The sequence below is a fragment of the Impatiens glandulifera genome, chromosome 2, assembly GCF_907164915.1.
Source record: "Impatiens glandulifera chromosome 2, dImpGla2.1, whole genome shotgun sequence".
Taxonomy (NCBI): Eukaryota; Viridiplantae; Streptophyta; class Magnoliopsida; order Ericales; family Balsaminaceae; genus Impatiens; species Impatiens glandulifera.
The window spans coordinates 46,615,035-46,626,134 of NC_061863.1; the positions used below are offsets into that span (position 1 = coordinate 46,615,035).

General features: G+C 31.0%; 2 protein-coding genes across 2 annotated transcripts; one reads left to right on the forward strand and one right to left on the reverse strand.

Annotated features, from left to right (window-relative positions):
• Positions 1–2,658: 2,658 nt before the first annotated feature.
• Positions 2,659–5,889, reverse strand: LOC124926059. Its single transcript, XM_047466224.1, has 5 exons — positions 5,397–5,889; positions 3,665–3,818; positions 3,399–3,589; positions 3,048–3,221; positions 2,659–2,970 (listed from the first exon to the last, which is right to left on the reverse strand). The coding sequence occupies exons 1-5, from the start codon at positions 5,586–5,588 to the stop codon at positions 2,884–2,886; spliced, it is 798 nt and encodes a 265-aa protein (XP_047322180.1). The 5' UTR covers positions 5,589–5,889; the 3' UTR covers positions 2,659–2,883.
• Positions 5,890–8,668: 2,779 nt separating this feature from the next.
• On the forward strand, positions 8,669–10,798 carry LOC124924072 (serine/threonine-protein kinase PBL34-like). The gene is made up of 5 exons (XM_047464121.1): positions 8,669–8,930; positions 9,024–9,352; positions 9,430–9,565; positions 9,832–9,965; positions 10,034–10,798. Exons 1-5 carry the CDS (start codon positions 8,810–8,812, stop codon positions 10,595–10,597), a joined length of 1,284 nt encoding a protein of 427 aa, XP_047320077.1. The 5' UTR covers positions 8,669–8,809; the 3' UTR covers positions 10,598–10,798.
• Positions 10,799–11,100: the final 302 nt, after the last annotated feature.

Here is an 11,100-nt window from a genome sequence, read left to right on the forward strand (position 1 = left end):
GGCTAAAGTGATATTTGTATATCAAACTTTGTTTACCCAAGTTTATTGGGTATATCACCTATTGTAACTTTTATTTGCTAATTAGCATTAATAATAAAATATCAGTTTTTCTTTTTGTTCTTGGAGATTTCATTCATATTTCTAAGAAATCTTTCATGTGAGAGTATAGGGTATCAGAGCACTTCGATATTGAAGGAGACAATTTACTTGAAAACACGGAATAAGAAGACAAAGGTATATATATTAAATAAAACAGGTTAAGGATAATTTGATCTTCAAAATTTAAAAACCATTTTTTTCCTACTTTTTATTAAACAAATCCGTAAAACCCAAAAACTCCATTCCTCAACCAAGCTCTTTGTTTAATTGTAGAGTTGCATGTATATATTCTTACCGATCTAATGACTGGCGCCGAGGAAAAGCCAAGCCCTGACTAAGGCATGTTCTCCCACAAGTTTCTTGAACTCCAGCACTGACTCCATTTGCATATACAAATTGGTTTTATATATATGGATGAATAGAGATGAAGTTCAAGAAAGCTGTGGAAGAACATGACAAGAACTTGTAACAAAATCTTCATAATTAATATGATCTTTTCGATGAATCTTGCTTCTTATTATTTGAATGAATTAGGAGTATAGAAAATGTACAACACTAATATGAATATGTAAAGAAATATTGGAGAGTGGTGGAAAATTATGCAGCCAGCCAAGCCAGCATGCTCTGAATTCTGATCAGCATTATTTACAGTCACCAACTGGCAAAGGGTTTGTTTGGGTTTAATTTTGATGAAAAATTGAAAAAAATAATTTTTTGTTTTTTTTTAGTTTATTGAACAAAATACTTTTAAATAATTAAATAAAGAGTAATTTTAGTAGTTTTAATAAATAAAAAGAATAATTAGATTGATGAATTAACGGTTAGATTATGAGTAACAATCCTTAAAAAAAAACATAAAAACCCGATTATCAAACAAACTCTAAGTTATAAGGACCACCACTTATATATAGGGGACGGGGACCAACTTATTATCTGTAAACTTATGTTATCGACCACCTAACACTACCATTTACCCGAAAACTTTATTAAGTGAAAAATAAATTTACTCTCATTTTTTTTTATTTTGGTAGGACACCGGTACTCATGCATTACAAATCGGGTTTACTCTAAATATGTTACTAATTAAATATTGATTGGTTGACTTTAAAGATTTTTAATAATTTGAATCCTAATAGTAGTTTTAGTGTTGAGTATATTTGAGTTGTTTAGCGGCAACTATATAAATCAAATAATTTTATTTTTTTTTTGATAATTTCTCTAATTTCATTACTTGTTTTTGTGGATAAAATCATTTGGATAGGTGAGTTCCTTTCTATGAGGAAATGTATGGAAGAGGATGTGATCCTATTTTTATTTTATTGTGTCTATGGATGTCTCTTATGGTCTTGCTATAAATCCATTTAGGCTTCAAGAACGTTGGGCATCTCCGTCGAATTCCACCAATATAAGGTAGGGATGACAACACTTTCATATAACAGTTCACGCTAATAATAGAACTAACTCTCGTGTTGAGGATTCCACCTTTGTAATTCCCATGATGGAATAAGATACAAAGAATGTAGGAGCCAATTTAAATAAACCCTTAACTCTATACCTTAAAATATTAGTAAGCTTGTTTGTTGCAAAATAATTATAAAAAAAATAAATAAAGAAAATGGAATATGACTACACACTGACGGACGTGGGTCTTTGTTTGAGTTTTGGGTCGTGGGCCCACATCAAGTGTAGCAGGTGGTGGGCTCCTCTCTTTGCCAATTGGGCCTCGTCTTTGGATATAAGGTGGCCTGAAAGTGAAAGTTGTTCCTTGTTTGCATATGCGATTACGTAATCTCTGGGCCCTCTCTCCCGTCAATTATTTGAGGATCCAAGACCACCAAATTATTACACATTTAACTAAATTTAATTTTAATTTAAAAAATAAATAAATTAATTAACTTAGTTATCTTTGAAAATTTTCTAATAAGAGTTTAATTTTTTTAAAAATATTAATTATATATATATATATATATATATATATTTAAATATAAAATTAATTAATAAATAATAAGAATTAAATAACACTATAAAAAGTTATATTTACAAAATTAATTATATTAATTAATTTATTTGAATAAATATGAAATATTTTAATATAAAATTAAAATTATTTATAAATTAGTAAAATTTATTATTATAAATTTAAAATAGTAAAAATGGATAAACATGATCTAAAATTAAACTTGTTAACCTTATCTAAAATTATTTAAAAGTAGACAACTAAATCCTCAACCTTATCTACTAATGCACTTATTTTATAAATATATTACAAACTCAATAATTTGACCAAAAAAAATATATAAAAAAAAAAAAAACTTATTTACATATGAATATATGAATCCAAATGGGCCCAAATGGAAGAAGAATGATTGAAGCATACTCCATTGAGTAAAGTACCAGTACCACCACTGAACCCAAACAGACAATAATAATAATAATAATAATGTTCATCTGAATAGCTGTAAAGTACTAAATATAAAATAAATTACTCATATTATATCTACATACAGTAAATTCCAGAATACAATTTATCAGCAATACAAGATTGGGTTTAATGACAGAATCAATTGTTAAGAAAATAATCTTATTACCCAAAAAAACAACACTGAAAAGATAAATCTCTTACTCAATATATATGTTGTCTGAAGGAAGAAGAAGCATAACCCTCTTAAGAGGAGTTACAACATCTCTCAAAAATTCAAACTTAGTAGTAACATCAATACAATAATGCACTTCTTGCATATGAATTACATTACAATAAAATTAAACACGGACATCGAACTTCCGCTAGAAGACATCCGGATTGAAATGGCCCGAAATAGAACTGTTTTGCTGAGCCTGCTTGAGGTGCATTGTAAGTGCGTAGTTGTTCACCTATCAAAACATTCATCACTTAGATTAAAACCAGAATTAATTAAATCAATAAAAAAAAAAGGTGAGCGTATTCTGACCTCAAGAGTCCTAAGCTGCTCCTGGTATTGGGACAACATCTGCTTGAGATGGTGCATCTCCCGACTCCTGTCTTCGTATTCTTTTTGTCGCTCATGCTGAATGGATACTGCACGTTTCAGTATTCCATTCTCATAAATTAGTCCTTCAAGTTGTTCCTTCAGTATGCTATTCTCCTGAACAATTCAGATCAATCACAAGACCACTTTAAATCACAACATTCAAATATATTTACTTTTTTAATAACCTGATTTACAATAACTTAGACGAGACAAGGTTATTTTGAAATTACCCTTAGATCAAACAAGGCCAAAATATCATAATCACAAACTATAATGACAAAAGAAAACAACCTGCTGGAAGGTTTGGGCTGCTTGGGCAGTTGAACGAGAAATCACGGATTTTTCAAACACCTCGAGAGCTCGAGATGCACGATTTCTGGCATCATCCATATTGGAAGCGTTCTTCATTTCCACTACAAAAAGCTCAACCCAGTCTGCACCATTGATGGTAACTGGATCCTTACTAGCAGGCACCTGATCACCTGCCACACAAAAACATATTTATCAGGCTATTGAGTCTGAGTGCATTGAAAAAATAGCGAGATGTGTAAACATACCTGAAGCTTGTAATTGAACCTTAATTTCAGATGTAGCTTCGGGTTTTCCTCCAGCTGGGTCCATGCTCTCAGCTGACCCCAACCGTAGGTCATTCAAACTTCTAATGGCCAGGTCAAGATCATCGTCACATTCTTTAAGCGCCCTTTCAAGAAGCTAAAAACCAATTTTTACATCACTTAATAATATCCTCTTAAATGACTTCCAAAGACAACTAACTGAATAAGACCAAATTAGACATTTCCCTAAACTTTAAAAGATCTCTCAAATCAATTTTCCTGCAAATTGTAAGTGGAAATCCAGCCATAAGGAGCCTCCATTTACTTATTTTTTTAATAAGTGTCAATTCATTCAAAGAAGTCGTTTGAGCAGAAACCACAAAGCAAGTACAGATGGTCCATTCTAGATCTTCTCAAAAGGAGTTAGCCCCATCATCGTGCTCGACTTGGCGTCCATTTCCTTTTTGGCTTCCCAAATGTTCTCTTTATTTGGTCATTGCATCAATCTTTTGGGAGACATCTGTACTAGCTTGTCTTTACACTTTTTTAGAGACAAGCAAGTACAGGTGCCCAAAAAAGATAAATGCAACAACGAAATAAAGAGATAAGGAGAACAACAGGGAAGCCATGTCGAACAACATGATGCGGCTAACTCCTTTGAGAAGATCTAGAATGCAAACAGTTGAGACAACCAGTTTCCCAATTCATATTTCATTTATGGTGCATGTAGAGAATATAACCTATCAAATGGAAAAGTATATATCTCCATTTATGGTGCATCCAATGTATTATACACAACTCATTATGATATTATATTGTGTAACAATTTTGGTCTACCAGAAATTGACACCTAGCAATTCAAGTCCCATTGCAGAAGGTAGTATATTCAACTCAAGGAATTTTTATCAAGACTAAGAATATAAGGCCTAACTCTTTACCCCTCACAACCACAACACCAAGTTCTCAAATATTATAAGGTACAATTTTTTTCAGAGTTGCAATCCTAGTACAAAAACAATTTTTTTCCTACAAAACCTTAACCAACACTACTTAACATCCATTCTCATATAAATAGCTCTCTACAAGGTAGTCTGTAGGGAATTGTTTATCTAGCATTACATATTGTAAGATCAACAAAAATAGAATTGATATATTAATACACAAATGCCTTAGTGTACCACAATTTTACTCCTAAACTATTAAGAACATACTAACAACGAACCAACTATACTCGTTATATGAAATACCACAATTTAACACACCAAATGCAACTACATAAAATAGTGGAGACAAAATATATGCGAATGCATAGGCCAAGAAGATATATTACTATCTTGTTTGCTTCCTATAATAGAATTTCTAAGACAAATAAAGTTCATGCTTGGAACCCTTCTTGTTCTTTGTATTCTCATGTAATCGATAACAATGGAGGAACTTTAATGAATTTGAGCCTTTTAAAATGATGGAAAATGTTTTACCAGGTGATGATATTGATTAAGATATGAGAAAACTTCTAAAACAATGTCAAAAGATGCAATCGCAATGGCCCATGAAATGGGTAAATAGACAAAAGATTATTCTGTTTAAAGGTTATATCAATTTGAAATTGATACTCTACATTGTTTGGAATGAATGATTAGGCTCTTAATTAGCAAACGAAAAGATATGATGACTATTAATCCAACAGAGTATATCTGAATTATGTATTTGATTCAATTGAAATATAAAAAGCTACCTGTTTGTCCATTTCAGGGAAGAGAGACGAGAGATGATCAATGGCCGACAGATAAGATGAAGAGGAGCCAGCTGCAGTCCTCGTTGGGGAAAGCCGGATAGGAGACGAAGGAGAACGGCGAATTCTCTTGGAGACGGACGGAGATGGGAGTTCCTCGAAGAACGATCTCTTGCCGCACACGATTGCAGACATGTTTTGCTCTCAGTTTACCCGATCGATCGATCAATCGCAATCGCAGTTGTTCACCAGATCGCCATATATACGATTATAATCCCCAAAGCTGTCTTGATTGGAATCTCTTCAAGGTGAAATAATTGATGCCCTTTTGTTGTTCAAAATTAAGGATCCTAGATATTGACGAATCGTTGGGAGATATGGATCTTTCTCTAAAAGATGTATAACTATGGTCTATGTTCAGGCTTTCGGTCTGGACGATAAAGCCCTCTTTGAAGAAGAGAAGATCTGAAATCAATTTGGCCTCAATTCATGACTCGACAAACCCTAAATATACGAAGTAGATAGGGTTACAGGCGGCTCGTTGTGAGAAATATTTGGAAATATTTTCAAATAATCTAATCTTAATTATATCAATATATCTAAACAGTCAAATAACTAAATATTTCTCAATTATTCTTATAAAATTTAATATTTAAATATAAAATAATTCAACTCAAATAATACTCTTATTAATCCAAGACAATTTATAAATAAAAAATTATTTTGTCATAATTATATTTAAAATTTGTCAAAATAAAAATTACATTAATTATGAAAAATATTTTTTTTATAAATAAATAATAGAATTGAGTGTCAAATTCATAATCAATTTCTTTTTTTTAAATAACCTAACTAAGGAGAACTAGAATGTGTAAAACCGAAAAAATTAAACCAATTCGTTAAAAAATCGACCGAAATAATTATAAACCGATCGAATCAAGATCTAGTAAGTTAATAAATCTTGTATCGATCATGTCCGGTTCGATTGGCGATTTAGATAATAAAAGATCGACATTTGAACCGACTAACCATATAAGTGTTTTTGATATATATTTTTTTGTCTTAATATTCTAATATATTTTATTTTAAGTTAAATAGTTGTTTTATTATCTAATTTCATATAATTTTATCATAAGATAATTAATTTAATTAATTTTTTCATTCTTTTATGTAATTTATTATATTATATATATTTGTTATTTTTTCAACGATTAAACTGAAAAATCGATCGAACCGATTAAATTGTACCGACGTTTAACCGTCAACCGACGGATGAAGATTTTAAAAAACCGACACAAATGGTTGGGATGAATTTTTCGATGAAAAAATCGACCAACCGCTTAAACCCTGACTAGAATGACATTCCACAACCATGACTCCCCCGCTTTCATTCAAAGCACTTTTAGTAGAAATCGAACTCTTAACTTTTTGGTCTCTTAAGCCGACTTATCATCTGAATACATTGGTGGGTATACAAATTTATACACTATTCTTATTATTGATAAAATATAATAAAACTCACAATAACCTCAATTATATCAATTTTATTATACAATGGTTCTACAAAAGTTTTGTAGAATATAATTTTTTTTAAGATAATTAGGGGAATTATTCAAAATCTTTTATAAGGTTTTACATTGAAATGTTTATGCTAGACAATAACAATATTTGGTGCGTTTAAGGGCGTTTTTTTTTAATCGAGAATTGATCGGGAATGATATTTGTGTTCACTGTCCTAATTTTTTCTCAATTTCATTCTTATTTTACCTCTAACACTAATAAATATCGTTAAATATGTTTATTTATTCTTTATATTTTATAAAAAAAATTAAATTTATTTCTTTATAATAATATAAAATTTCAATATATTATAATATAATGTTAAAATATTTGTTTATAAAATTTCATTAATAAATTTTTTATTTTTTTTATAGAAAAAAGTATAAAATTCACAAAACTAGTGAGAATGATAGTAAAAAAATATCTAAACTACTATGCCGATTCTCTATTCAGAAAAATGTACAATCTAGATAATTCAATTTTTAATTGCATTGCCTAATAAATAATTAAATAAAAGATACAAATACAATGATTATGTTTAGAAACACTTAGACTTAAAAATGGAGATAAAGCTGAACGAACCAATGTTATTAAATTTGTTAATAAATATATAATTAAAATATATTTCATAACATTATTTCATTTAAATCTAAAACCTAAACATTATATTTTTTAAATAAATTAAAAAAATATAAACGTCTTATCTAATCTCATTCTATTTTTTATTTACTTTTTAAATAGTCTCTATTATGAAAAATGATATTAGGCTTGGTTTAGATTGAGTTTTTTTTTTTAAATTTGAAGAAAAAAATAATAATTGTTGATTATTTTGAATAAGTAATGATTATTTTTGGTAAAAAAACTTAAAAGATATATATATATAAATAAAATAATAAATAATAATTTAAATAAAGAATATTTTAGTATTTTAATTAATGAAATTAATAATTGGATTGTTGAAACTAATTTTTCAAAAAATTAATTTTGTTTGAATTATTTTAAAAATTAGAACAAAGCTAATCATTTAAAAACTAATCAATGAATGTGGCCATCTCTAATGGATAGAAAGAAATATAATTTATAAATATATTATAATTAAAGTTAATAAGAGGAGAAAAAAAAAATCCTTTTGACAAAAAATAAATCAAAATCAATTTTAAATGGAGTTTTGAATAAAATTTGGTCAAAACTAACGCTTCAAATGGTGTTTTGGAGCATTTACCTAGATGGGACATCAATTATTTTTATATAAGAACTCTTAATAAAAATGATGTAATTGAAAATTTGAATGTGATTACAATTAGATTTCCTTAATAAAACATTTTTTGAATTCATCAAATATTTCACAAGATTTTTATTATTTACATATTTAAAAAAAAAATACAAGATATTTTTAGCTTTTTTATAGCAATAAAAGTGACTCTGAAGTTATAATAATAGCCAGCAAGATTTTAAAACGAGAGTGGTGTGTGTTGTATTTTCCAAAATGAGCAAAAGATTCATCCACTAAAGGAGAATAACAGCAACTTTTAACAAACTTGTGTTTTTGAAGCTGAGACCTTCTCTTTCTCTGTATAGTAATTTCATGATTTCCCCAGAATCAAGGATTGTAAAAGTTTCAATCTTTTGTTGTCGTTTGCCCTTTTTCGTAATTTACTTCAAAGGCCTGCACAGAGAAAGACAGAGAAAAAGGTGGTGGGGGGAGAAAAAGTTCTTTTTGTAAACATTGCGATGATGATGATGCTGCTGTTGTTGATGATGCCTATAATCTCCTCCCCACAGCAAAAAACCAAATAATTTATCTTTTTCTCGATCTCCAAGACTCCAATTTTCAAAACTCTTGAGAACAGAACAGTATGGAGAAGAGATGTGGGTGTTGGTCAGTGTTCAGGTGCGGTTTCAGAAGGAACTGTAAATCTTCTCCAAACAAAGACTCTGCGAATCCCATCCCCAGAACAAGTCTTGTTTATGATGCAGGTATTTCATCTTGATTCTTGAAAGCTGAAACATTTTTCTTCTTAATATAGATCCAAAGCTTATGAATCTTGTACATCTATCTAATTTGAACAGGTATAGAGACAAGATACCTAAATGCAAGTAACAGGGAGATGTGTGTTCCTGGTGAAACTAATAATAGTTCTTCTGATAACACCAATAATATTCCAGAGCAAGTGGGAAGCAGAGCTCCTTGCAAGCTTCTCGAGTTTACTTATCAGGAGCTCAAATCTGCAACTGGGAATTTCAGACCCGATAGCATTCTTGGGGAGGGTGGTTTTGGGTATGTATTCAAAGGTTGGATTGATGAAAATGGGACTGGTCCTGCAAAGCCTGGTTCGGGGATCACAGTTGCTGTTAAGAGCTTGAAGCCTGATGGCCTTCAAGGTCATAGAGAATGGGTGGTTAGTAAGTTTAATTTAGTAAATTGATGCAAAACCTGTTTTTATTTTCAATTTTTTAAACTTAATGTGGGCTGCAGGCTGAAGTTGACTTCCTTGGACAGCTCCATCATCCTAATCTTGTGAAACTCATTGGGTACTGCATTGAGGATGATCAACGGCTACTTGTCTATGAATTCATGACTCGTGGAAGTCTTGAAAACCATCTTTTCAGAAGTAAGTTGTGATATTCTACATTTCAGGTTTTGAATGATCATAACCCTTATCTTTTGTAAAGACTAAACTATGTTTGAAAGCTGTGAGAATATAGACTTTATGTCATCCAAGAATGGCAGGTTTTACTAATAAGGTTTGGTTGTTGAGTGAATTTGTTTACAACTTCCAATAGAGAACTCAAATCATCCAAAATTTAGTATTGAAAAAGTTGAAATGTTTGTAATTTGGGAGGCAATTAATAATACTTGGTGAATTTGTTGTTGAAGGAAGTATACCACTATCTTGGTTCAACAGGATGAAAATTGCACTTGGTGCAGCAAAAGGCTTAGCATTTCTTCATGGAGGTCCTGAACCTGTTATTTACAGAGACTTCAAGACATCAAACATTTTGCTTGATTCTGTTAGTAACTAAAACCAGTCCTTTGATCAACTCACATTTGAAAATTACTTATAACTTGTTCCTTGCAGGAATATAATGCAAAGCTGTCCGACTTCGGTCTTGCAAAAGCTGGACCTCAGGGTGACAATACACACGTCTCCACTAGGATTGTCGGGACATATGGTTACGCTGCTCCAGAATATGTAATGACAGGTCACTTGACTTCAAAGAGCGATGTCTACAGCTTCGGGGTTGTGCTTCTTGAGATTCTAACCGGAAAAAGATCTATGGATAAAAAACGTCCTAGTGGGGAGCAAAATCTTGTGACTTGGGCTAAGCCACAACTTACTGATAAAAGAAGAATCTATCAAATAGTAGACCCTCGGTTAGAGCTACATTACTCACTTAAAGGATCTCAGAAAGTTGCTCAGCTGGCTCTCAGCTGCCTCAGCCGCGACTTAAAGTCGCGCCCTTCCATGGAGGAAGTTGTGAAGGTTCTTACTTCAGTCCTAGACCTCAATGACTTTGCCATCTCGTCCTATCACTCTCGACAGGCTCATCAGACTATTAGGCGCAAGAAGAAACCCAACTATAATAATCAAGCCAGGACAATTCGTGATTCTCCAGTCACTGCCAAGCAGCATTGTCGATAATCAAGATCCCAAAACTTGTTACAAGTTTGCTTACTATATATATATGTGTATATTTGGTTTGAGTGTGAAGAAGATTGGTATTTGGAGTAACATTGTGACTAACTATAGACGAGGAGGATGATCTGCTCAGTCTTTTACAATTTGTCCAAGATGATTGTGGATATTAATTTTCACATTATTATGAAAACATGCATTTTGTGATTTCATGATGATCTTTGATTAAATTAGACATGTAAGAAAATGAACTAAAACATTCCATTAATGTAGACAGGTGATTAAAATAAAAGGTAAGCATTGAGATTTGAGATCTAAAAGCAACCACTAGGAAGCATCAAGATAAGAGAGAGCATCCATTATTCCAAGAAAATGTGTGGCCAGACACAAAACTACTTTATTAATTAAATTAAATTAAATGGTGAATTGAATATGTTTGTTCTAAAGGAATCAGGACCAACCTTTGTGTTTATTCTCTCTCTATATATAGGAGGAAAAATACCCTTATG